At 45.7% G+C, this 26,356-nt stretch overlaps 6 protein-coding genes across 8 annotated transcripts; 2 read left to right on the top strand and 4 right to left on the bottom strand.

Annotated features, from left to right (window-relative positions):
• Positions 1-191: 191 nt before the first annotated feature.
• On the bottom strand, positions 192-1,745 carry LOC107999844 (uncharacterized). Of its 2 annotated transcripts, XM_017059870.3 has the most exons (4): positions 1,382-1,745; positions 1,150-1,281; positions 837-1,064; positions 192-750 (listed from the first exon to the last, which is right to left on the bottom strand). In XM_017059870.3, exons 1-4 carry the CDS (start codon positions 1,584-1,586, stop codon positions 350-352), a joined length of 966 nt encoding a protein of 321 aa, XP_016915359.2. In that variant the 5' UTR covers positions 1,587-1,745; the 3' UTR covers positions 192-349. The 2 variants fall into 2 exon arrangements, with proteins under 2 accessions (XP_016915359.2, XP_016915361.2); XM_017059872.3 differs by lacking the exon at positions 1,150-1,281.
• Positions 1,746-1,840: 95 nt separating this feature from the next.
• Positions 1,841-4,610, bottom strand: LOC107999847 (uncharacterized). The gene is made up of 4 exons (XM_017059876.3): positions 4,232-4,610; positions 3,917-4,133; positions 3,741-3,841; positions 1,841-3,651 (listed from the first exon to the last, which is right to left on the bottom strand). The coding sequence occupies exons 2-4, from the start codon at positions 4,101-4,103 to the stop codon at positions 3,412-3,414; spliced, it is 528 nt and encodes a 175-aa protein (XP_016915365.1). The 5' UTR covers positions 4,104-4,133; positions 4,232-4,610; the 3' UTR covers positions 1,841-3,411.
• A 153-nt stretch (positions 4,611-4,763) lies between these two features.
• On the bottom strand, positions 4,764-7,470 carry LOC107999843 (uncharacterized). Of its 2 annotated transcripts, none has more exons than XM_017059869.3 (3): positions 5,877-7,470; positions 5,612-5,746; positions 4,764-5,468 (listed from the first exon to the last, which is right to left on the bottom strand). In XM_017059869.3, the coding sequence occupies exons 1-3, from the start codon at positions 6,124-6,126 to the stop codon at positions 5,272-5,274; spliced, it is 582 nt and encodes a 193-aa protein (XP_016915358.2). In that variant the 5' UTR covers positions 6,127-7,470; the 3' UTR covers positions 4,764-5,271. The 2 variants fall into 2 exon arrangements, with proteins under 2 accessions (XP_016915358.2, XP_016915357.2); XM_017059868.2 differs by having other exon boundaries at positions 5,612-5,749; positions 5,877-7,467.
• Positions 7,471-8,583: 1,113 nt separating this feature from the next.
• LOC108003185 (uncharacterized) lies at positions 8,584-15,494 on the top strand. The gene is given in 4 exon segments (XM_017065316.3): positions 8,584-8,800; positions 8,803-9,656; positions 9,805-12,748; positions 12,862-15,494. Coding segments are annotated over 4 exon segments (5,868 nt in total). The 5' UTR covers positions 8,584-8,598; the 3' UTR covers positions 14,730-15,494.
• Positions 15,495-16,009: 515 nt separating this feature from the next.
• On the bottom strand, positions 16,010-17,814 carry LOC108003184 (uncharacterized). Its single transcript, XM_062084961.1, has 4 exons — positions 16,707-17,814; positions 16,599-16,642; positions 16,259-16,527; positions 16,010-16,177 (listed from the first exon to the last, which is right to left on the bottom strand). Exons 1-4 carry the CDS (start codon positions 16,750-16,752, stop codon positions 16,069-16,071), a joined length of 468 nt encoding a protein of 155 aa, XP_061940945.1. The 5' UTR covers positions 16,753-17,814; the 3' UTR covers positions 16,010-16,068.
• A 467-nt stretch (positions 17,815-18,281) lies between these two features.
• LOC107999915 (insulin-like growth factor-binding protein complex acid labile subunit) lies at positions 18,282-25,975 on the top strand. The gene is made up of 12 exons (XM_017059982.3): positions 18,282-18,550; positions 20,991-21,243; positions 21,331-21,618; positions 21,709-21,946; positions 22,727-22,973; positions 23,068-23,322; positions 23,425-23,741; positions 23,820-24,117; positions 24,212-24,692; positions 24,806-25,069; positions 25,157-25,385; positions 25,478-25,975. The coding sequence occupies exons 2-12, from the start codon at positions 20,991-20,993 to the stop codon at positions 25,824-25,826; spliced, it is 3,219 nt and encodes a 1,072-aa protein (XP_016915471.2). The 5' UTR covers positions 18,282-18,550; the 3' UTR covers positions 25,827-25,975.
• Positions 25,976-26,356: the final 381 nt, after the last annotated feature.

Genomic DNA, 26,356 nt, shown 5'->3' with positions numbered 1-26,356 from the left:
TTCCGCATAATCGGCGCGAAACAGGGAACGGTCACAACTTGTTATGAATGATTATTACAGGATGAATCATCGTGAACTTTTTCTCGTCGAAAACTGTTTTCACTGTTTTCGCTCCGATTTGATTCGATCAATTCGACAAATTGAGGGCCCATTGAAAATTTATAACAGTCGGGAGAGGAGAGGACAGGAGATTTACGATTTTTCATTTTTCCCTTTTATTATTCTCGTCCATCGATGTCTTTTTCTTTTTTTTTTTTTTCTTTCTTTGCTTTACATGAAATTCGCGAAAGATCAGAAGCGAGTGAAACGAAGAAAAGAAGGTAAGAAGACGACGGTGGCCAGCTCAGGATCAATAGCGAAGAAAGAAACTCCCTTTGAGCTCCCGTTGTGATTCGTCATTAGTCGCGTTAACGAAGCTCGAAACATTGGGTCGATGGCCAAATTCGTTGGGCAAGTAGTTCACCCTGGTCTCGTTTCGCGCCGCATAATCCTTTTTCCCGCTCACGTACCCATCCTCTTGATGCCCCTGCGAACTTATCGTGTAATTGAAACGATATCGAACGTCGTTCGCCGTTCTTCCGTGAACCTGATCGTTAACCTCGGGTGAATTGTTCCTCTCGCGAGGAATAAGCTTCTTCTCCCCCTTCGTCGAATTCCTCGTCGCGTGATCGATCACGTTTCTCACGGCCAGGCCCTTCCCCCTTCTCAAGCCTCTCGCGTCTTTAAAACTCCACTCTCGGGGCGAGCCGTCTATTAAAATTAATAAAAATCAAATTAATGAACCTGCGTGGCAAGAAGTCGAGGAACATCCGCGTAAAATCCATCCGTTTCCCTACCATCTCTCTTCTTCTCCATCAACGCGCCCCTCACCCTTTCCAACAAAGGGTCGGAAGTGGACGGTTTCGCGGCCGACGCAATTTTATTACGCGTCGCCCCGTGAACATCTCCAGCCTTGTCCATTCCCAATGCGATTCTGCGACACGCGCCGCAAGCCCTCGCTATTGCCTCCACCAGCTTCCTCCCACCTTTCGCCCTATTTTTCAATATCCCTTGCGCGTTCTTCACTTAAATTCACACAACAATTCTCCTTGTGACAATAATAATTGTAATGATAATATTTTTCTTCGCAAACTTAGTTCCAACACTTACGAGTTTTGATTCTCCCGTAACGCGCCCTGGTTACGACGAAATTATCGTTTTTGTCCGCCCCGTATGCGGTTTCGTGATACATCCCGTCCGCGGTTACGAATCCGTACTCCCCCGTGATAATCCCATCGGTATCTTAATCGAATAGACAGTAATTTCTCCAAACTAATTTCTTCCAACTTTTTCCGATCTATTATTTTCTGTTTTCTCTCTCTCTCTCGAGTTACACACGTACCTTTGTTCTCGAATCTGTGCTGGAAGTCGACGACGTTGAAGGCGAACCGATACGGCCTCGCGTCCTCCGGGGAAGCAGAAACAGCGGCGGCTGCGGCAACGTCGGCTCGGTCGTTGTGCGCGATCGAGACGGGCACGAAGGAGAGAAAAATGGCGCAGAGGGAGAGGAAGATTCGACGGTTCATCCCTCGAGGGAATGTCGTCATCGACGCTCGATACTCGTTTGCTCAACGATCAGGAAAGATTATTCCCCCTTTCGAGGAAAGGAAAGAATCGTCATCGGAGATGCGGTCGAGAGATGCTGCAAACACTTTACGATCGAAAGATTGAATGAACGAGCGAAGATGTTCGAATCCTTCTCGACCGTTGAACGATGATGATGCAACGAGACGAGCGGGGAGGGGAAAAAAAATCTCTTTGTCGATTTATCAAAAGTAAGAGAGAGAGAGAGAAGAGGAAATCGTGTTATCCGTTTATTGAAGAAAAAATCCGAGTGAAGAGAATAGGAGAATCCTCGACGCTCGCTTTCATCCCATGCGCTTGAATAATTACAACGACAACGAGCGCGAGTTGTAAATCTTTTTACGGCCTATCATAAGTACATGTATTTATTTCGCGAAGACACGAAGCCATAAAAGTTCTCGTTACAACCTTCCTTCCTTACCAGTATCTACCAGTCGCGAGGACAACGCAATTTTTTCCGTCTCCCTGATAATCATATGCGAATTTCTTCTCCTTCGGTGAGCCAACCATCGTACGATAATTACTTTCTCGATCGGCGTCTTTCACAGCTTTCGATGCATCGTTACGCAAGTTTTGTAAAAAAACGCGAGCTCGATGACAATCATCGTAAAATGTATCCATTCGTTCGAGATTATCGAACATCTCCTCATAAGGATCATGTAATAAAAGGCGAATCAAAAGGCGTTCCGACTTTGAGACGCGAGGTGCGCAAATAGAAAACGATTTATGAGACGTATCGTCGAGGTGAAAGGTGAAAGCATCTTTCGAGTTGCGTAAACGTAGGAAAAGATTAAGGCGATAAAGGGCTTTCAACCTGTGGAGAGGAGAGTTTTGAAACTCTGGGACCGAGAGCGTTGAGGGAAGAGAAGGAGAATTGGAACGTGTGCTACGTTTACGAAAAAGCTGGATGCTTTCACGTAGCGCGATCTAAGCATACAGAGATTAATCCGGGTTCGATTCCGATTTGCCGCGTAACGTATGCGGCGTGCATCGTACATTTTGTAGTTTAGAAAACGGTATATAGAGGCGCACGTTTCGTATGGCGAGCTGTCGATACGGCCGATTGATGGCGATAGCATACCAAGTAAACGCGCACGGAAGGTGGGTTTCTGGCACGTATACGCACACCGAATAACGAAGCCTTGAACGATAAATTCGACATTGACGGTACTTTCGTTACGTGTCCCTAACATTGATCTATATATATATATGTATCGATATATTCCTCGTTACGCTCGTCTCCTCGAAAAGTGGAACGCCTTCTCTGCCGCGATTCTTCGCGAAGAATTTTGGAATTGTAAGAGAGATCGTTGGACGTTCGTAACGTGTGAACGACGGTCGAGCGCGTCAACGAGCTCGATCCGTCACCGGGATCGAACGGTGTTATCTCGATTTCGATTTCGACGTCGAATTTAACGGCAGAGAAAAGGGAAAACTGGTACGTGGTCGGTGGTTCAGAATCTGGACCGAAATGCCGTTACGATGCCGTTCGAAAGTGGGCCGCTCGATGTATCTCGTGCTTGCTTGGTCGCTCGCTGTACGCTCGACGTTTCCACCACAGCCAATTTAATTTTATTCCTATAGTCGATCGAGCGTCGATTCATCGTGCGGAAAATCAATTCAATATTATTCTTCTCGATAAGTTTCGTGAAAAATAATCACGATATCTTCGATCACGTATCACAGACATATATATATATATATATATACATATATATATATACACACATATATATATAATTTTCAGAATAATAATTATCTTAAACACGATTATTCGGGGATGTAATTCTATTTGAAAAAGTGCCATCTCGTTCTTCTTCCCCACCATCCGTCGTCATCCGCTTCCGGCTCGTGATAAGTTTCGTAATAGTGTTGGTGATATTCAGGTTTGTGGATCACTATCGTTTCCGACTTCTTGGAATTCCTCAGCGTGTTGTACAGCATTATTGCCAATGCGATTTTCCCTACGAACAAGCTTCGGATTAAACTCAATTTGATGGAGGAGAGGGTGACCGGTAGCCATGCTAACTGAAAAATTAAACGGACGAAAGAACGTTAGAGGCTGATATCGAGATTGCTGGATCCTTTTTCTTTTTTTTCATAGAAAAGATATAAACCTGCATCATCAAAGGGACCATCATCATCGCCATACCGATTCCTTTTATAATTCTCTTTTTAAGCCTTATTATTCCAAAGTTTCGTTCCTCTGGATCGTCCCCTTGAAAGAAGAAGACCAGATTCGTGAGTGAGTAGCGATTTCAAAAGAAAAAAAATATTTTTTTCCTTTACTTACTTTTAATCAAAGACGACATGCTCAGCTTCACGGTCGTTTCGTTATTCGTCACGTACACGGCAATTCCTCGAGAAATGTCTATTCTCAGAGCGTTGCTCGAATCCTTGGCAGTATGGTTAGCACGCGTCAACGTTTGGTACATAATCGCGATGCACAAACACCAAAAAATCGTGTCCACTTTATTCATCGTGCCGCGTCTCTCTCGAGAATGTTAATTCTTAAATATAAAAATGGGAACTCGAATCAACACCTTTATTTTTCTTTTCTTAACCACCTTTCTAATTAAAGCTAATTAATTCCTAGCGCGTCCCTCACCTTTTTCCCTTCCACCATTCTATCATCGATTTCCACCATTAGAGGAAATAGAAAATCTCTCGACGACCGTTGATATACCGTTAATCGTCGGCTTTTGGCACGCCTCTCGCTACTTCCCTCACTTCCGGTCCCCCGAAACTCGAATCCAATAATTTTTTCCACGAGCAAAACGACGAGCGGTTCTTGGTTTCGAAGTCGGTGAACAGACTGGATGTACTGGCGAGTGGAGAGCGGACATTTTTCTTTTTTTTCTTTTTTTTTCTTCTGCTTACCCCACTAAACCGGGAAACTGGAACTCGTGCAATACGCGGGCACGGAAGATGCGATGCGGTTGGTCGCGGACGCGTGGTGTGAATCAAGCTTGACCTTGAAACGCGGAAAACTTTAACTTTTTCGTTTCTCGATCTTCCGTTCGAAAAAGAGACCCTCCTCCCTCTTCGATCCCTCTTCGAAATTTATCCCGCGTGGGAACAAATTTTTTCCCCGTCGAATTTTCCATCGATAAAAGTCGAGAAAAGAAGAGAAGGATCGATTTGAAAAAAAAAAATTTAATAAAATACATTCATAGGATGATATACATATAATTGTTACGATTAAACGTGGATGGTTATCGAGACAGAGACGCTGCTTCCTTACAACAATAATAAATTAATACTAATATCGCTAAGTTGAGGTAAACGTGTTGAGGTTGTTGTTCCTTAAACGTAACACAAATTTACACAATTTTGGTTTCTCAATTTGGTCTTTTTCTCGATTATATCTATATATGCGATTCGAGGCGAGCTGCCAGTCTTACTTTCCGAAATAAAACTTAAATAAAAAACTTAAATTCGAGAATAAATATCCTTTGGTAAACGTAGCATCGGTTTCGCTTGATCGTATGATAAATTATCACAAATAATCGGGGTTTTTCTTCACAATTGAGGTATGGATATATATATAGTCGAAGGAACGATATACGCGCGACAAGCGTAATTCTAATTACGACAAATGTATATATATATATATCGAAGAAACAGTCTCTTCAACTGAGAGAGAATTCATGCTCTGTAATAGTAGTGGTGTTCCCCTCCCGAACCGCTCCCCGGTATCCAACCGCTGTACGCTTGATTGTGAGCCGTTGGTGGACTGTTGTGAACGTGCACATGGATCGGTTGAGGAGCCTGCGCATTGTGCTGCCAACCGAAGGAGAACTTGGCTATTAGCGTGCTCAGTTTCAGCATTAATAACATGGCACCTGCAATGGCGAGTCCGCGTTCAGACCGATGCGATAAGATAAGAAGAAAGGGAATTTATATTTATTATACGCGTAGAATTTTTCGATGCGCGCCATCATCATCGTTTTTCTTGTTAAAAGGATAGATATTTTCCTTCACTTACCAACGAGCAATCCCTTGACGGAGATCGCCGTCAAAACGATCAGCATCGTCATCATCACTCCCATTTTGTACATCATCGGCATCAGCATGAATTGGATTCGCTTATGACCGAACGTTCGACCCTCTCTTCTCGTCCCTTCTAAACATTCGAGATTATTATTACATATACAGAATCCTGTTTACGAGTGGCTCGATAATATCGGAATAATATCGTTTGTATACCGAATTATATATACGAAACTATATTTGAATTTAAAATTTTTTACCCTGTACGCTCCTCCTCTTCCTCCTCCTCTCGTCGTCGATAAACTGTTCGAGTCGGTGTGTATCGGGATCCGGTGCAGTGTCCTTGGAAATGGGCAGCAGTTTGGTCAGTTTGCCGCGTCCAGTTGGATGGCGGTGAGCTGTAGCAACGACACCAACACTCTCCTCCTCCGCGCTGATGAGCAGAGATGCACTTTTTGGAAAAGTAGACGCGAGCAACGCGCACGCCATCGCCCAACCAATCGGCCGCATTATCGAACCGGTTGCGATGATCACGTGGCCCTCTTCATCGACACCGCGTATTCGATCGAGGTGAGAGAATTTTCTCGTGAATTCGTTCGTTTCCTTTATAATAAATTCTCGGATTATCGCGAAAAATCGTCACGGGACGAATGCCAGGAACCACGAATCGTGGAACGTGTTTATCGAGCTCGCACGAGCCGGCGTATGATTCGGACGAACGGCCACGGAGCCGTTCCAACTCAAAAGAGGATCGGCCTGCGCGGTGGATCTGCGCAGCGCTTCGAATTTCCTCCTCGCGGACAATTTGGTGGACGTGAGCCGCGCTTGGAACACTTTTTTTTCCTTTCGGAGGTGGAAGTTCGACGATTCGAAATATATATATACGTTAAAAAATTTCATTTCGACAAATTTCATTCGTTACGTAATGAAACGTTTAATTATATTACGGGAAATTCTCTTTTCGCGCGTACGGATTTTTAGAAAGGAGGCTATACAAAGGAGAGGGAGGACGGCTAAAAATAGGATTTGAAAACTATAGGTCCCTTCGAGCATCGTTGGAAATTTTTCTTTCCGCGTCGAGTGTACATCACGTCCCACTTTCTATTCATCGTCATTGTCCTACAATCGTTCGTATATCCCCGAATAGGGATCGCGCGATCGTTAAATCCCTGTGGCCAGTCCATAATCATAGCCGGTGTGAATTCGTCGAAAAAAAAAAGAAAAAAAAAGAAGGGAAAGATTTTTCTTTTCTCTTCTACTTCAATTTTTAAATATCGACGGGAAGTCGGAAAGCGCGGGAATTCACGGTCCTTCCTTCCGTCCATCACGTTTTCAATTTTGCTTCACGCCCTGTTAATTTAAACGATGCGTCAAGTAGCAAGCAGTTGTTTACGAAAGAAACGTGGCGCGGTAAACGGTCTCGATAATCTCTTTTCCAAGCGATCGGGGATTCTCGTTTGTTGTCGAGATAAAAAAACTCATCTTACTGCGGAATTGGAGAAAAAAATCGGGCGACACGGGAAGGAAGAGAAGTGAACGAAACGAGAGCAACCATTCGGATCGGATCCCATTCGGATCTGTTCCAATTGGCCGGCACAGTATAGTTTTTACTGGCGGCAATAATAATCGGCGGTAAAAGCATTGTGAACACACCTTAAGAGCGAAGTGTGGTACGCACTACGATGAATAAAAGGAAGAAAAGCGGTATACAGGTTTACTGCATCGGGTTTAGCGCAGTGAATCCGGCGTGCGGAAGGAAAGAGAGAAGTAGAGGAGAGAGCCGAGGAAGGAAAGCATGGAGGAGGAGGAGGAGGAGGAGGAGGCCATGTTGGAAAATAACGCGCGTCGTAAAAATTCTTTACCCTTCGCGCGGATCCCTGTTGCCAGGTTACAGATACACCTCTTTCTCCCTTCTGGCTTCATCCCGTTCTGGTCTCATCTCGATTCGTTCAAGGACTTAAAAATTCGATTCCCCCTTGGTACCAGAACCAGAAAGATGCCGTATCAAAGATGAACTTGAAACCTTGCTTGTACTCGACTGTATTCCACCTTGTTGTATTGCCTCCGTCATGCCTCCTCCCCGCCCTTCGCCTTCGTCCTTTTTTTGCACCGTCTTTCCTATCAACTCGCGCGTCGTCCCTCCATCGTAGCGAATTCTTAAAACCTGTGTGCCGCGCTTGCCGCGGATAATTTAAGAAAACGATAAAAGGGAACGGATGGACGATATAATAAACGAGAGAGAGAAAGAGAGAGAGAGAGAAAATCTGCGAGAATTCTTTCTTTTTCCTTCCCTTTCTTTCTTTCTTTCTTTCTTTTCTTTGCACACAGCCGTTTAATCTCCCCACGGAGCAAGTTCTTCCTTCGTCATTGGGAGTCATTTGCCGGAGCTTGCCTTTTTCTCCTCTTCCTTTCTCTTTTTGATTAAAATTCCACAATTTGACGAGGAGGAGGAGGAGGAGAGCCGTCAAAATGCTCGGGGTAAAAAGGATATTCAACGGCGAAAGGATATCCGATTTATATTTTTTTCCCCTTCCGATCGGTCCAAGAGCAACAGAAGTAGCGAGTTGAAGTACAAAGAGCTCGAGCTCGAAGGCACGCCGCGTTATTTTCCAAGCACCACTGGCTCAAGGTTAAATGGCTCATTACGTTGGCCGCGAGAAGGAACAGCGTTGGACACACGAGCGGTCAGCAACCGGTATTAACCGACTCGGTTGCTTCGGCCATTGCTTCTCGAGCCGTAAAGAGAGAGGCTTCCAACCCTCGACTTTTCAAATTTTTCTTATCGAAACGCTTCGAACCCGTTGTCGCCCTCCTCCTCCGAACAGAGAAAAACAGAAAGGGACGATTCATCCCCTCTCGATGGATGAACTTTGGCTGCACTCGCTTAATGGAACGATTCCGCGAATCGTCCTTCCTCCAACAAAATACGCATACCTCTCTCTCTCTCCCCCTCCCTCTCGAAAAGAAGCGAGTAAAAAGAGAATGCACTTACACCCGTTAGAGCGCGAACTCGATTCGCTCGCTCGCAACCCCGGGGTAGGTCGTAGAGGGGCGGCTCGGTGTAAAAATGGAAATTCCCTGCTGGTGTCCGCGTCTCGTTGGTCGAGCCTCTCCACGTACACTCGCATCTTCGTTCGATGCGCCCCGGTATATATGTATTACCATACACCTCTTCCCACGGGCTGGCTCCCATAAACCGGCTCACAAGTGGCCGAGACATTCGCCTCTCGACCGCGACCATGAGAGCACTCGGCTCGCGACGCCCACAGCTACCAGCTACCAGCTTCCACCTTCCTGCGTCGTTCCTCTTCCTCGCCTTTCTGCTCCTCGCCTTCGTGGCCCGCGGTGGCGAGCCGTTGCCGAGCGCGAGCCGCGACCAGGGGAAGCCGCTCCTCGTCGACGGGGCCCGTTCGAATTCGTCGGCCGGGGCACAACGGCGGGACTTGGATCGGGAAACGGGTCGAGGTGAGACGTGGACGCTCGTAGGAGAGGAGCGGAGGAGAGATGTCGGCGACGGGTCGTCCGACGATCGGAAGAGGAAGGAGGAGGAGGAGGAGGAGGCCGAGGGCGCGGTGAAGAAGCGGAGGAGGAACGACGTTGGTAAATCGGCGGAGGAGGGTAAGGAGGAGAGCGAGGGGATCAGGAGGTTCGACGGCGGCGAGGGAGCTCGGGTGATCCCGGGTTATTTTCGGAAATCGGGGAAGTTGGAGGAGGAGGAGGCGGGGGAGGAGGAGGGAGGGAGCGAGGAGGAGGCCCCTTGCAACGAAAGTTCGGAGGTGGAGGGAAGGGGGTACAGGTCGTTGCTCGAGCCGCGTGTCGGCGGAGCGAAAAATCGCAAGAGTTCCACCGTTTACCTGAGCGCGGAGGAGAAGAGGATATCGGACGGGGAGCAACAGTCGATCGTGGACGGACAGATAAAGAGGTTGATATCGATACGGGACGACGCGTTGGACGCGAGGGCCAAGGCGGACGAGATGGACGAGGCGAAGGTGTTGAATTTCAAACGGGAGGTCGAGCCGGAGGTTCAGCGCGGAGACAAGGTAAAGCGGTATTATCGAAGGTAAATTTAGAGAGAAATTAATCGGTGGTAGACTAAAATCGTGTAATTGGTAGTTTGGGGAGGTAGTTTCATCTCGTCGAATATCGGAGTTTCGAGGGATAACGAACGCTTTCGACTCTACCTTTCAGGGTAACAACGGACAAAAGTCGGGCAAAGCTCGAGATCTGCAGGAAATCAGGCTTCTCACCCCGGACACGTTGGTGTACAACATTCTGCAGGACGCTTTGGAAACGTATCAGAGCGAGGAGCCTCGGATCTCTTACATCGACATCAACAACGACACCCTTAAAAAGTTGGTGACCACCGATCAATTGTACATACTCCGGATGGCCGAGAAATTTTTGCCTCAAACCCTGCGCCTCGACTACTCGGAGAAGATGTTCTCCTGCGTGAGAAGATTCGAGTATTACAGCTGCGTCAAGTACATCGCCTGGCCTATGATCAAACAATACTTCCCCGCCCTGCCCCCCTTCCCCGACTTCCACACCTGGTATCCGATAATCGACGTGTACCCCGTCTTCTCCCCGCTGCCCGCTTACCTCGAAGGTGTCCCCGCGGATCTGGAGTTGCCGGAAGTGGTGGACGCGGACGACTCGAAAACGGGGAAGAAAAACGGGCCCGAGGCGACCATCATCCAGATCCTGCACAACGTTCTCAAGGATCGTAGGGCGGACCCCCACCCTTCCCCCGCCCCCTCCTTCCTCGACCGATCGGCCGACATCTACATCGCTTTCCTATTCGACGACCGCTCGGTGACCATCAACTTGACCGAGCGATCGATCCCGATCTCGTACAGGGCCCGATTCGCCCAGAACACGATCAGATGCGCCAAGGAGTACGATTACCTGGCGTGCTTCAAATACTCGGTCTGGCCAATGGTCAAACGCATCGCCCCCGACGCGTTCACCCTCCCTTCGGAACATGTTCAGAGTCCAGTGGTGGCCGAGCTCGTCCCAAAATTCGTCGTCTATCTGCCCACCGTCCTCGCGAAAGGCGACGGGCCCGCTTATCTCCTCCCGTTCAAGGAGGTGGAGGGGGGGCAAAGGGGAGGGACGCGGTTGAGCTCCTCGGACGAGTTGGAGACGAAGATGCTGGACGCTCTGGCGAAGGTGCGGGACTCGGTCGACGCGGCGAGGGAGATGTCCACGTTCATCCTGACGGGGGACGCCGCGACGTACACGATCTCGTTTACCAGGAGGCAGATGGAAATTTTACGGCTGGCCGAGTATCTGGTCCCGCCCTCGGCCCGCCCGACCCTCGTCCTCGATGTTTTGTCTTATCTGCGGGGCAACGCCGACTTCGTCGACTGCGCCAGGCACGTGATCTGGCCGACGGTCGCCAAACACGTGGCCGATTTCCCCGACTTCCCTCGAGCGGCGGAGGAAGCGGCGACTAAGGGGACGACGACGACGACGAACGCGCAGAGATCAGCTGCAGAGGGGAGCGTGGCGAATTCCGAGGAACGAAGGGTCGGGATTGGGGGGAAGGAGAAGAAGGCGAGCGCGTTTTTCCAGGACGGGAAAGAGCCGCGGATCCCGAGTGTCGCGCCGGTGATCAGCGTGTCCGGGACGAGATTCGTCCCTATATTCACCGAGCTTCCCGAGACGGTAATTCTCAACATACTTCGTGCCATCCAGTTTCAGTCCATCAATCCGAACGTACCGATTTCATCTCCGCCCTTCTCCTCCGCGGTAAAGAATCCCCAATTCTTCGAATTGCTCACGGAACAACAGGCGAACATCGTGAACATCACCAACGCTCTGCTCCCCGCCAGTATAAGGCCCGAGTTCGCCAACAAGATGATCGATTGCCTTCGAGAGAACAGCTTCCTGGTGTGCACGAGGGACGTGGCGTGGCCGATACTGCTGCAATACTTCCCATGGCTGCCCAACTTTCCGAACTTCGGTATCGTCGCGTCGAGCACCTCCACCACCAATTCCAGCACCACCGCCACGATCACCGACGAAAAAAGCACGCTGACCGAGGTCAACCCCGCGCCCCCTCTGTCGGAGACGAACGTGAAGACGAGACAGCACGGGGACACGACGGTGACGATAACCGACACGAGATTCGTCCCGATACTGAACGATCTGCCCGAGACGATCATCCTCAACATATTGAAAGCCGTCCAACTCTCCGTCCCAAACTTGCCCGCCCCACCCGACTCGATAAGCACCGAGGACGCCGCGTATCCCCCTCACCTGACCGAGCATCAGATCAGCATCATGAGCGTAGCGAGGAATTTGTTGCCGATCCAAACGAGGGCCGAGCTCGACCAGAAAATTCTTCCCTGTCTCGGGGAGAGGAGCTTCTTGGAATGCACCAGGGACCTGACCTGGCCGACCATCGCCCAAACGTATCCCTGGCTCCCCAGTTTCCCCAATTTCACCACCCTCGGCCAGACCTCGCCCCAGACCCACGGCTCCATCCGATTCCAATTTTTGCTCGAAAAATCGTCAACGGCGTCCCGCCTCGAGAAACCGGCCGAACGAACCAACGATTCGAGCGAACGAGAGGGAGGAGTGGAGGAGAGGATGGAGGAGGTTTTGTTGAACATTCTCGGGAAAAGCGAGGACGGGTCGATGGATCGTTTGAACGCGACCGATCTTCCAGCGTTGAGCGAGCGGCAAGCGATGATCGTGAGACGGATCGAGGAAGGGATACCAGAGGCGGAAAGATCGACGTACGTGACGAGAATGCTGGATTGCTCGGCTCGTTACAGTTTCGCCATCTGCGTGAACAACATCGGTTGGCCAATTTTGAAGCGATACAATTCCTCCATTCCCGACCTTTCCACCCTTACCGACCTCTTCTCCCACTTGGTTGTCGATGCGCCTAGAATCCCTCAATCTTTGCCCGACGCTTCTCCATCCTCCCAGCCTTCAGGAATTTCGCAGATCGAGATCGTGAAGTCCTCTACCGAAGCTTCCTCTTCTCCTTCTTCTTCTTCTTCTTCTTCCTCTTCTCGATCGTCTTTGAGCGGCGAGGTGGAAGGGCAGGATCCGGGGAACGGGGGTCAGGAGGAGGAGGACAGCCAGAAGAAAGGAAACCCAGCGAACACGCCGTCAGTAGGTGAATCAATCGTTGATTGATATTTATCAGAGATTGTCAAAGTTTTGTCCGATCCCTGTTTTCTTTCTTTCTTTCTCTCTTTCCTTTTTTTTTTCTTTTCTTTTTTCTTTCAGACAACGGAGGAATCATCCCCGAGTACGCAGGCCAGCCGACAGGCATCCCCATAGATATCTCGAGCGAGAAGGTCCACGCACCGGCCATCGGTATCGTTCAGGAGAAACCGGAGGGGAGGGGAGGGCGTAGAGAGCGTAGAAGCACCATGGAATTGCGCGATTCTTATTACGATACCGATTACGAGACGGCCGGCAGATTTTCGTCGAACCCGATGTTCCCAAATATCACGGAATCCGAGTATCTTCGATTGTTGATCAGAGTTAAGGAGAAAACGAAATCATCCTCGAGATCGAAACAGTATCTCGTCGACAATTTGAATTCAACGATCAGAGATTCTTTGACGGCGGATCAATACGAAATTTTGAAGATAGTCGAAGATCTGGACGGGCAAGCATCGAGCAAAGGGCTCGCGTCGCAAACCATGAATTGTATCCTAAGTCTCAGCTTCATTAGGTGTTTGGCAATCTTCGTTTGGCCTCTTATCGCCAGCAATTTTCCGACCCTCGGTATCCTGGGTCGCTCTCTGAACATAAACGGCTTTCGACGAAACGATCCGGGACGTTCTTCCCTCGAAACGGAGAAACAGATGCAAGAATTTTTCGCCATGTCGACGGCCGAGTTCGAGAAAGAATTGTTGAAAAGGAAGGAGTCGATCGAGAAATTTTTCCTCGACTTGTACAGAATGTTGACCGAGGAGAAGTTCGAGACGAGTATCGGTTACTTCAAGATCAAAGGTTATGGAAAGGACGGGGCCCCGTCCTCCAGAGAGGGGAGAGGGGCCAAGCTGAAAGACAACAAGAACCTACCCAGCATATTGACCATCATAAGCGACATAATGGAGGAAGTTTTGGATCAACGTCCGGAAGGGGAGAGGGCGAAGAAGGAGAAGGAGAAGAAGGAGAGGAGCATAGAGGGGTCGAGGGAATCCGATGTTCAATCGTTGAAGAATGGGCAGGGATACATGGATATCAAGAGATCGATGAACGACGACGAGATAATTACCATGTTCCTCGATAAGATCAAGTCGAACGACTCCGACGAGGTGGCGGTGGAGGAGGAGGGGGACGAAGGCACCGGGTATCTCGCCTCGGAGGATGCGTACAACGCTTTCGAAGTTCTTTTCGGCACGAAATTACACGACAAGCTCGCGAGGGAAACGAGCTTGCTGCCCCTCGACTCCTCTCGATCGTCCGAATCGCCGGGAAGGGAGAGGAACGGCTCGATCGAACCGATCAAACGAGTAAATATCGTGTCTTTGGAATCTCGGAAACGAGTCCCCAATGGAGGAGACGAGTCGAAGCTTTCGCCGATCAAGGATCGAGTTGCGTACGATTTTGAGAAAGAGCTGTCCGAGGGTCAGGAGGAGAGGCGAAGAAAGAAACGAGCTAAAGCTTACTTCAAGTCGTTTTTGGAGAGATACTCGTCGAGGGATAGGCGTTTAAGAGACGTGGCAAACGTCGAGGATAACGCGATCGACGACGATGAAAACCAGCGAAGTGAGAACGACGAAGGATTGACTCTGATCGTTCGATTGCCGCGTCTGCGGGACGAGGACGCGTCGAGAAAAGGTACCGCCGCTTCGTTGAGCAAAGCTTTCAAGTCGAAAATGTCCGAGATGATGCCAGGCTTCGGCCTCGTCTTGTCTTTCTTGCTCCAATTGGCTCTGGCGCATGCGCGTGCCACCGCCTCGGTGGCCGGAATGATCAGCAACATGGCACTGGGAACGGCCATGTTCGGGATGATGCGAGATTCTCTTTTCGGAACGAGCAACAATCCGAAAATTAAATACGTTTACGATAACGACAAGACGGGGCCGGGCATCTCCTGGCCTGCTCAATACGAATACGCCCCTCATTACTACGGTTAGTGATAAGATTGATCCAACGTTTTAGAATAGATTCTTTTTCTTTTTACACGCTTGATAGATGGATAGAAGAAGCGATACTCGATATTCCGGATATTTGGTAACGCGATATCGCTCCACTTTTTCGGGATACATATACAATTTAGCCTACGAGCCAGTTTTAAGGAATAGAATGGGTTCCACGGTTTATACGATTTACACGATGATTGTACGCTATAGTAGAATATTAATATTATTAAGGCACGGGATTTGATGTACTAAGAGTTAAGATTATAACTTCGTTGTTCCAGGATTCGTCGTTCACTCCATTAAAGGTTGAATAACAATGAACGTTGTATTGGGCTAGCTTTAATTTTCTTCCGTACGCGACTGACGTATATATATACACGTATATGTATATATATATATCGTTCGTCGGTGCTCCTTCTCAGTCTTCCTGAAAAACAAATTTTATATATATATATATATTATACACGTAGACTTATTATATAATAGCACGGACTGCAGAGACTCGATCTTAGCTAGGACGAACTAAGTAGTTCCCACGAATTTGTTAACACGCGGATAAAATTTATTATTAGAAGCGACAGCTCTTGTTCGTTCGTGGAGGGGTTATAATGGTGAAGGGTTTAATAACAATAAATAACTTCGTTGGGCAACTTTCTCTTATCGATCTCGGTATAATCGGTGCGCTCAATGATGATCAAAGATAACGCAGGAATATATAATGTTATATCGAATAAAAATCTTTAGTTTGTAAAACTGTAAGCGATTGTTTTGCTCTCTCTCTCTCTCCCTCTCTCTCTCTCTCTCTCTCTATGTTTCTACGTTTACGAAGAATAAAACGCTTCAGAATCCACTCATCCACTGATTTCCTTTGCTCGGTCACCACCTCTCCACCCGCTCCCATTGTCTCTCGCCTTTTTATCGATCGTTCTCGCCACCGCTAAGTTTTTCTTAAGATAAGAATCGCTGGATTACGACGCACGCGCGATGTAATTATTCTCGTCTCGGATGCTCCTCCTTTCTTCTTCATCGTTAAAGGATAAAACGAATAACGGAAGAGAAGAATGTTATTGGATTCTGCGCTTTATCGCGATCGTTTCGATTAATTTCAAGGTCTCAAAAAATGTTTCGATTCAACGCTAATTTTTTAAACGATAATAAAACGCTGTCGATTTTTCTCTATTTTTAAAAGACACTTAATTAATACCGTATTTGAATACGATAGAATCACGATGATAGTTCGTCGAACCGTTTGAAGATCGATTATACGAGTCGAATTGATCCACTGTAACGTTTTTTATTTCACATTTTCACGTAAAATTAATCTTTGATTTTGTCACTGTAACAAAAGAGGCAACACCGAAGGAACTTCTTCTTTTTCTTCTGTTCGAACATGATTCTTCTCCGTCACTTCCAACGAGAATGGCAACTCGTTTAAATAAAACCTGAAAATATTTGTTGATAAGAAGAAAATACAAGAAGAGAGTACAAAATAGAATAGAATTCATGCGAGATGTCGCATCTACCATTCGTTGGCGTGTTTACAGTCAACGTGTCCTTCGTCGCTGCACACACGTTCCCGTTGATCGAAAAACGTATCGTTCGGACAAACGACGGGGAAACCGTTTCCCGAATCATCGCAAGCGTGGAAAATTCGGCAATCGTATTCTAGATCCGCGTACAGGCCAATCGGTTTTCCCTCGCAAGAGAATCGAAAGGTCAGATTGTTAAAAAAATCCAAGTCGCCGAATCGTTCCTCGGAAAAATCTTCGTAAGTCTCTAAACGATGTCGATCCTATGAAAAATAAAAAAAAAAACTTCTTTTCTCAAAAAACGTAACTTTTAAACGTAAAAGAAACATCTTACGACGTAACCCAAAGTTGGTAAAGAGACGACTGCGAGGAACAAATCTGTAAAACGATCCAATTTAACATTCGATCGTGAAAAAAATTCTGAATAATTTTCTTTACTCACGAGCCCAGAGCAGAAACTTCAACAGGAATATCATCGAATGATCCATTTTAAACAAAAAAAAAAAAAAAGAAAACGAGCGTAAGATGTTCGTTCAATCGGCTCGCGATTTTCGTTTTTCGAATCACAATCTTTGCACACTGATACTCGGCTGATGCGGTAGCTGTCTTTACTTGCACTACCGGTTTTCGAACCATGCCACTCGGAGAACTTATCGACCTTAATGACCGCGTAATTTCTTGAAAAGCATAACGCCATTATTCGTTATGGTCTAAACGATCGCTAACCGGGATATCCGGTTATTATTTTACGTTTAGCGAAGCTGGCAATTAATTCGATTAAAGAACGATACTCCTTTGCCAACTATAAAAAGATTGCGAAAAATTTTTGCGAAATATACGAACGAATTTATTCGCGATAATGACGTACAAATTTAACATTCAACCTGCTTTACGTTACGCTGTTTGAGAGTTCGATGATATCGATGTTACCATCCTTGTATCGTTTCCAACATTATCGATTAGAATGCGATCGCTATGATCCAAATTAAAACCGATCGAGTTTATTCGTGTATCGAAGTGAAATTTTAAATTATGAATTAATATAATTAAGCAAATAATTAAGCATTTAATTAGAATCCGCATTTTCTTTCTCTAACGTCATTGACGATATATCGTATTAATTTCCTTCATTTTCACTCGATAAAACTATTTTAATTTTAAATGATTTCACACAATTAAGAATAATGTTACAATGATATTATTAACAATTAATCATTCCATTTAATTTTTTAGATTTCCATCGCGTTTAAATTTCGATCGACAATAAATCGAAACGGTAAATAAACTCGAATATATTACAGCGCCGCACCGCGTCAATTGCATACATACGATAGATTAGAGGTAGTTCATTACGAACGAGTCTTTCGTTATAATACTTCGTAGTTTTATAATTTATAGATATATGCATATTTAATAAATTTAAATTAGGATCATATTCACAATATCGTCGACTTTGTGCAAAATATTATTATTATCATTGAAAAAGAGAAATCAGATTAATTAAAATTGATTAACACGAATTTTTTAAACTATAACATCGATTGAAAACGTTTACAAGATTATTTTTACGTACCAATAGATGTCACTGTAGCTCGTAAAACAAGTCAGGAAATCGTGATCTAACTTTCACAAATGTCCACCAATCGCAGCCAGTCTTCTCGGCTTTCTTCTAAACCAAATAGAAATGCGCCTTCGTTGAACGTTTTTCCAGGTGAAAAAATTCACTGAGAAAAAAATAAATGATCGAAAAAAATTACTTTTCAAACTGGAAATTACAATTACAAGTTAACGACAACTTTTTTCTCAATTTTTAACGATAAATTTGGACACGGGAAAAAACAATACGATTGTTACGGAACGTGAATAAATAGGCTTTAGTACGGTCCTGGGAACCCGATGAGCCAATCGAGCGCAACCTTAACGTCTTGGTCTCGTGGAAATGTTTCAAAGCCAGAGAGCCCGCGTGTCCACGAAAGGACAGCGTGTATCAACTGCCAATGGGAGAACCTTCTCTTCTCGAGCCGCCTTTCTCTTTAGTTTCGAGCCACGGCTCAGTTTTCACGGTAGCCTCATCCTGGAATCATTTGCAGAATGTCTTCAAGACAGAAATGTGGTGAAACGTTTACGTGAATTTCTTCTTTTTCTTCCTACTGATCTCGAACGAGCGTAAACAACGAATTAAAAATTGGTCGAACAACGAATATGTGATTTCGAAGACAGAGCTCGTCCTAAAAGCAACGACTGTCACCGTGCTTTCGGAATCTTTTCGGACGAAGTGCAAACAAGGTATTTCATCTGTTCACTCGATAAAGATATTATACGGTTTTGGATTAGAAATTCGAAATTTACATTCTGTTTTAATATCTCTCTATTAATAAAAACGAGCTGGTATTTCGATACGCTGTTCCACGTGCGTTTGCGTGTCATCTGCTCGCTTCGATAAGCAATGATTTCAATGTATAGATAGATGGGTTGATATAATTTAGATATAATTCTTGCTTTTTTTTTTTAATTTCTCCGATTTCTCTTTTATTGTCGTTTAACGTAGACAACTTCTTGCCTTTCATCGATCATTGAAATCAACAAAATCTCATTGATCCGGTTGAAATCGAATTTCGGGGGAAAAAAAAATTGCATCTCTTCGATGCTGGCACGAAGTCAGGAGATCAGAAATTTATACAAGGTCGGCTGGTCGATGAAAAATATCGCTCGATTCGGTTTTTAAAAGGAGAGAGGAAACAAAAAGTCACTTTGATCTGTTTGAAAAAAAAATTTATTCGAGCGGAAAGAAAATCGCGTAGGAACAATTGATTATTATTCTAGAAATTTTCTCTTCAGTCGCGTCGTCATAATAGCATTAATTCGTTTCAGAAAGTGGAGCGTAGTTTATTGTATTTTCTTCGCGCATCAGTTATTTCTTTCGAGATCAGGGAATCGAAACAATTTTTCTCACGAACTCGTAGATTTCTTTTTTGATTGTTTAACCAGTCGAAGTGTTTAAGCGTCTCGTGTAACGTGTTTTACGTGTTCTCTTCAATTTCACCGTGATAAAATACCAAGAAATATCAAGTGTCAAACGTAAGATTACACGAGTTAGACAACCGGTACAAGACATTTTTTTTTTTACTCGGGAACATGAAATCCAAGCGATTCGGTTCATTGCTTGTGATCGTTAAGGTCGATTCAGAATAAGTGAAAGGTTCGACCGTTTTCGATCACCTCCCGCGTGTCTGTCGTATCGTTCGATAAAATTTCACGCTTCCTATTGCATATCGAGGCGTTTGTCGACGTTTTTGCGTCAGAAAAGAGGGTTTCGGGGACTCGTGTTTCCGTATTTTGTATTTACGTTCAACTGTCATGGAAGTATTATGTTCGAAATGTTGCGTAAACACTGGTTGCGGCGAAACTAGATCAGCCCGCTTTTCTTTTTTACCTTCTCGCTCGTTGAATTACTAGATTACTGGAACCGTAATAAAGAATGGTTATTCGTTTCTCAGGTCAGTGAGTTTCGCGAGCCGTTCAATCCTTTCTAACCGAGGATTATAAAATTTTAAGCGATTAATTCATCGACCCCGTTTAAAATGATGTTTGAGGCCATCGTTAACGCATCGATCCAAATAAAAATACAAATACAGTATCGTTTCAGAATCCTCGTTGCCTACGTTTCACTGCGCCCACGATCACAACAATCGAACGCCTAATTTTCTTTTTTCTGTTCCCTAATTTAATTTTTCTGTAAAAAAAAAAGTTTCGATCGATTGATCGTTTTCTCCGTACCACGGTTCGTAATTTCGATAAGAAAATCACGGAACTAATTTACTCGATATTCGATACTCGCGTGCGAACACGTGGTTCCCGTGTTCGAATCGAAGGAAAGTAGTTAATCGCGAGCCGCCATTTCACTTTCCGCAAGAGAATGCGATTACCTATTTCTTTCCCCCGCCGATAGATCATCCCGTTGGCAGCTTTCCAGCATACGATCAAACTATCGAGGTAGATTTCCTCTTGCAAAGTGTTTATTAAAAAAAAAAAATCTTAATTAACCTACCTTATTATCTACCTCAATCAAAGATTCTCGTTTATCTTGGCTTGGCTATCGTCTTGGCTTGGAAGAAATGATACGCAGTGGATAACAGTGAATTGCACGCAGTTCCTCGTAAAAACGGTACGAGGTAGGTAGACAGGGAGGTAGGTAGCGGCAACGAGGTCGTTCGTCTCTTTACGACTTCTCTTTGTTCCTCTTTCAGATCCTCTTCTCGGCGGCGATCGCCGATCCGCAAACAAATTAGTCGCGCCTCGCTCCTATAATTTCCGCTCATTTGGACGCCTAATGCGCGTGTCTCTTTGCCTAGAATCGTTCTCGATCAAAAAACGACACTGATAGTATGCGAGAAAGAGAGAGAGAGAGAGAGAGAGAGAGAGAGAGAGAGAGAGAGAGAGAGAAAGAGAGAGAGAGAGAGAGAAATTACGCATGTTGAAAAGGAAAGACGAATCGGTAGTCGAATGTTTTGAATCGAAGGGAAAAGCATACGATTCGCCTATGGCTGTCTATCTATTTATCTATATAAGCTCGTTTATTATCGCGCCGCGGATCTAACGCAAGAAAACTTTCCCACGTTTCCCTCGCGAACAGGGTGATCGCAACAGGATTACTTACCAATGAAACTTTTTCGAGCGTTTAGCGAAACGCAACGAAACAAATTAATCGTCGATCCACTGCCCATAGATGATATCTCTCCCGTTATTGTGGATCTCGATCCTGCCCGCCATCATGGGCGGCTACGTTCCACCCGGCCCACGATTCAGATGCCCCAACGAGCCGAAATACATCTATCCATGCGCTTGCGCACGCGGTAGCGACAGAGGGCTTTACGTCCGTTGCGAGAATACGAATTTGGCCAGCCTGAGCTTGGCCTTCTCCAATCTGGGCAACGAGGGCGCGCCGATCGAGGAACTAGTTTTGTACAAGTGCAACATAGGTAAGCGTGTCGCTTTTCATTGAGAGCTTCTCAAACTCGATCCTCGATCCTGGTGGTGATGTCGGGTCGTTGGCCGTTGGTTCGAAGGACGTTTCTACGGGCCCGCACTCTATCCTCTCGACGTTCGAGTGCTCAAGTTCGTCGACACACCGCTCAGGTTGATCGAGGAGCACAGTTTTCTCGGGGTGAACAGGACGTTGCAGGAGTTGCACGTGATAAACAGCATCCTGGAAAAGTTCCCGCACGAGGCGTTGCAAATTTTGGGGAATCTCAGTATCCTGAGCATAACTGGCCATCGAATTTCTACTTTACCGGCGAACAGTTTCGCGGAGAGTGCCGCGGCAGCGAAAATCGAAAAGTTGGAGATCAGTAACGGTACTTGCCTCTACCTTTTTCTTTCGAGGAAATACGCGTTTCCAGAATCGCGCGTCCTACTTTACCCAACCATTTTCCTTTCCTCTGTAGGCACGCTTAGCTCGTTACCCGTCGAAGCGCTGGCGCCTTTGAAGAAGCTGAAGAGATTGGACATGCACGGCAACAAGATCAAGGAGCTTAAAAGGAATCAGTTTAAGGGTTTGAGGGATACGGAATATTTAGACTTGTCCCACAATTTGATTAGCAAACTCGATGGTTCTCATCTGGCTGATTTGACGAAAATGGGCTGGTGTAACATGTCTCACAATGCGATCGCGGATTTAAAGAGGTAAATTGGTCGTTTATCCTTTGCGCTCCAATGATGACTCTCGATTTGACACCACTCGATTTGATGCGACTCAATTCGAACGGCGACGATATTTACATTTGATTTTTAAAATGTCGCTTCACGAATAAATTCCTAACCTCTTTACGTACACTCTTATAAAGTGTAAAATAACGTATTGTCAAATGGCTATTTTTTCTATCTGAAATTAGACTTTGACCCCGAATCAGATTACATCTTTGGCGTTAGTCTGAGTTTGACAGTCGTGCCAATAGAAACATTATTTTCAAAGTTCTTAAATTAATTTTGCGCAGCATGGAACACGGCAATGAAATTGGTTCGAGGATGAGTTTGATGTTTCGTTATTGAATAACGAAATTACTTTTTAATTCGTTAAGAAATTGACGATCGAGAGAAGGAAAGTAGCGATGAAAATAGAGATGTAGAAAGAGAAGGTGAAAAATAAGAATAACAGAATGATGATGAGAATATAGATTGATAATTGCTTTATTATTAAAATATCGAACAAAACAAGCAACGATACTTTAATATTCGATAAATTTTCTTTCTTTGTATGACAAAAAATACACAAAATATTAAAATACAAAAACTTTATACGTGCGTGAAATGATTTCAAGTTAGAAATTGATCGAACGAGTGCAGTGTCTGAAATTCCGTGCGGAGTTGTTGGTTCGGCCGAGCGAAAAAGGCGTGGAGAGCGCAAAGGAGATTAGATTATTATCCGTGAGAATATTCATTCGGATAACTCGCGTATTATTATAGAGGAACATTTGCGAGGAACTCCCTGCTCAAGGTATTGAATCTGAGCCACAATAAAATAAGGAAGCTCGACTCCAACACTTTTCGCGGCATGCGTTTCTTGATAAGATTGTATTTGAGCGACAATCAGATAAACGACGTTGGGAGAGGGACCTTTGGACCCGTGACTAGGATAGGAACCATCGATCTGGCGCGAAATTTCATCAAGAAGATCGACTTCCAGATGTTCAATCAACTTCAATTCGCGGAAGTACGAATGCGTTCTCTACATATTCGATGCACACGTTCTTCGAAATAGAAGAAACTCTTCATATCGTTGTATCGTTTTTTCTTTTCTTGTTCAGCTGTTGGACGTGTCGGAAAATTTCGTCACCGTCGTAGAGAAACTTTCTTTCAAGGATCTCTACTTGACAAGGATCGATTTATCTCGTAACGAAATTTCGAAGATAGAGCCGGGCGCTTTCGAGAATTGCGTGAACATCACGATGCTGGACCTGAGCCACAACAAGTTGGAAAACATCTCCAAGTATTCCTTCGACAGTGCAACTTATGCCACGGAGCTGCAATTGAGTTACAATCAATTGACCGCTCTTAACCAGGTCAGAATTTAAGAAAAATAATTCGAACGATCAAAGTTTGAACATTTATCACGGAGAATTCCATTCCATCTAATAATGAGAGAATCGAAATAATAATTGCAGGTACCTCTACACAACATGACAGGATTGAAAGTTCTCAACGTGTCTCACAATTTGATCCATTCGGTGCCCCGCCAGACATTTCCAAAATTGTACGAGCTCCACACGATCGATCTGTCCCACAACAATCTGTCCGAGATCCACAACGCCGTCTTTCAAACTCTGTTCAGTCTTCGTTTCTTGAATCTGTCTTACAATTCTCTGGAGAGGATTAAACCGTCCACGTTCGGCCCGTTGGCAACGTTGTTAGAATTGGACATGAGTCACAATCGATTGACCGACGTCGCTCGCAGCAGTTTGACCAGATTGCCGAGTTGCAGGTAACGGATATCGTAACGATCCAGCATGATTCTTTATATACATAAATATTTGTAAATAAAAGTCACGATGATCGATAGGAGCTTAACGGTGAGAAACAATCGATTAACGAAGATCTTCCAGTTACCGATTTCCCTGGGCAGTCTAGACTTTTCCGAAAATTGGTTGGAGGAAATTCCAACCGTGGACGTGTGGCCCACGATGAACGCTCTCCTCTCGTTGGACCTTACGGGAAATCGGTTGGGTGACAATCTCAAGCATGGAAGTTTCGAAAACTTGCTCACCTTGAGGACCTTGAACCTGCGCTCCAACAACATGACGAAACCACCTTGGGAGGCGTTAAGCACGCTAACCAGCTTGCAGTATCTTTACATGCAGGTTCGAATTATTATCGATGGAAAAAGACGATCGTTATTTATGTGCTGTTCGAAAAAAGAATGGGATAGCAGATTATGTGCATATAAAATTTCAGGATAACGAATTGACCGAGTTGAGGAAGGCGGCGTTCGGGCGTCTTCCCATAGTGTTCGAGTTGAATCTGGCTGATAATCGGATAGAGAGGGTGAGCGTGCGCGCCTTCGAAGGGTTGCTGCAATTGTTGACGTTGAATCTGACCAACAATAAGATCGGCCACATCCCGAACGGGGCGTTCCAAGGCCTCGTCTCTTTGAGAACGTTGGATCTTTCTCACAACGAGTTGGAAAAGTTGGACAACAAGACCCATGGCCTTCTCGACGATTGCCTTTCCCTGGAGAGGGTCAATCTAAGCCACAACAAGATCTCATTCGTGACCAAGAGAACGTTCCCCAACGATCCTTGGATACCTTATCGGTTGAAGGAGATCGATCTCTCTTATAACGTTATGCCTGTATTGACTCACGAGCTCACCACGGGGATGAAGAAGATTCTACGTTTGAACATAAGTCATAACAACGTTAACGAGATTCACAGATGTGAGTGTGTTTTACAGTTATTGCCTAGCTACGGGGATAATGCGGGGAGATTGTAATTCGATATTTCCATTTTTCTTTCTTTTTTCCTTCCTTTCTTTTTCCTCGCCCGACAGATGTGATTGGAAACTTGACGGCGATACAAACGCTGGATCTTTCTTACAACGAGATCAACGACCTCTCGGAACCGGATATCTTCGAACCTCCGACCAACCTGACTAATCTGTACCTGAGTCACAACCGGCTGACTCACCTACCGTTCAACAAAATTCTACCGCTGCCAAATTTGAAGATTCTCGACCTGGAGTCCAATTCCATCGGTGTGTTCGACGAAACGTTCATGAAAATCATAAACAACGGGACGAAAGTACGGTATCACGGTAAGACGTCGTATTTTTGTTCAAAAGAAAAGTATATTTTTCCAAAAAAAAAAAGAAACGAATCATCATCGTGCGAATATCGCTCAGGAAATTCGTTGCACTGCGATTGCCACGTGAGGCCATTGAAGAGGTGGCTGGCCACCAAAACGGAAATACCGGAGGAATGGTCGAACGTTAGCTGCGAGAGTCCGCATTTTCTCGCGGGTAAACCGTTGGCTGGAATCACGGAGGACTTGATGGGGTGCGGCGAGAGAGACGTGAAGGAGTATCCCGAGTTCGACATCACCCCGGACGTGAAATATCGAAACATCGAGTAGTAAGTGTATACTCGGGAGGAGATTACATATATATATACATAATTTTTTAATTTCCATCTTCCTGGAAACGAGTGAATATTATTTTTTCCAGCGACGAGGAGGACAAGAGTTGGAAGGCGACCTGGTACGTGACGTCGCGGGAGGACATCGGTGACTTTTACGTGGTGGTGAGAGAGTCTGGGAGCGGCAAGTCCGCCATCGAGAAGGATCTCGTATACAGCGAGAGGTCGTTTAAAATTCAGGATCTTCAGGACACCGGGTCGAGGTACGAGCTGTGCGTGTTGGCAAGGGACTCGGAGGGGAATGTGAAACATTTTCGAAGCTCCCAGTGTAGGACATTGGCCCAGCACGCCCTGCTCGACTCCTCCTCGTCGAGGCTCGCCGTGAACGGGAACCTCCTCGTCCTGATCGCCGTGTCGATCCTTTCCGTCCAATTATAACACGTGTAAATAACGATCAAACGTATTAAGGAATAAGCAAGTTGGAGTGAGTTGTGTACATAGTGTACATGTACGTGTATCGCGGTACGAGGACGTTGAACGTCGTATGTATCATATTTTTGTAAAATATATACATTTCCTACATCGAATTTCCCTCTTTCTGGAACAATTCACGATTCTCCAAAGATTCGAAAGACGAAGGGAGACAGACGGTGGTGGTCGGGTTAGCGTTGGGAGGTGGTGTCGATTAGCGGGCAATTTGTCTTAATAACTCTGAGTCGCTTTATCCCACGAGCCTAATTTCTCCCGTGGAGCGTTGTCCCATCCGCTAATAAAGGCGTTTCTCTCGCGGGCCCGGTTGAAAAAGTTTCTCAAGGAAGTGAGCGGGCTCGCGAGCCGCGCTTAGCAAGATGATTTCATTATTCGCGCGTTTTATAATTAGCATCCACGCGGTTATCCGCACGGAGGATAAGATAAGGGGGCGAGGAGGGGAGGGTGGGATGAGGCACCTTTCCTCTTAATGAGGCCAA

Source organism: Apis cerana, linkage group LG14 (genome assembly GCF_029169275.1).
Source record: "Apis cerana isolate GH-2021 linkage group LG14, AcerK_1.0, whole genome shotgun sequence".
NCBI lineage: Eukaryota > Metazoa > Arthropoda > Insecta > Hymenoptera > Apidae > Apis > Apis cerana.
This window is presented reverse-complemented; position numbering and strand designations above follow the sequence as displayed.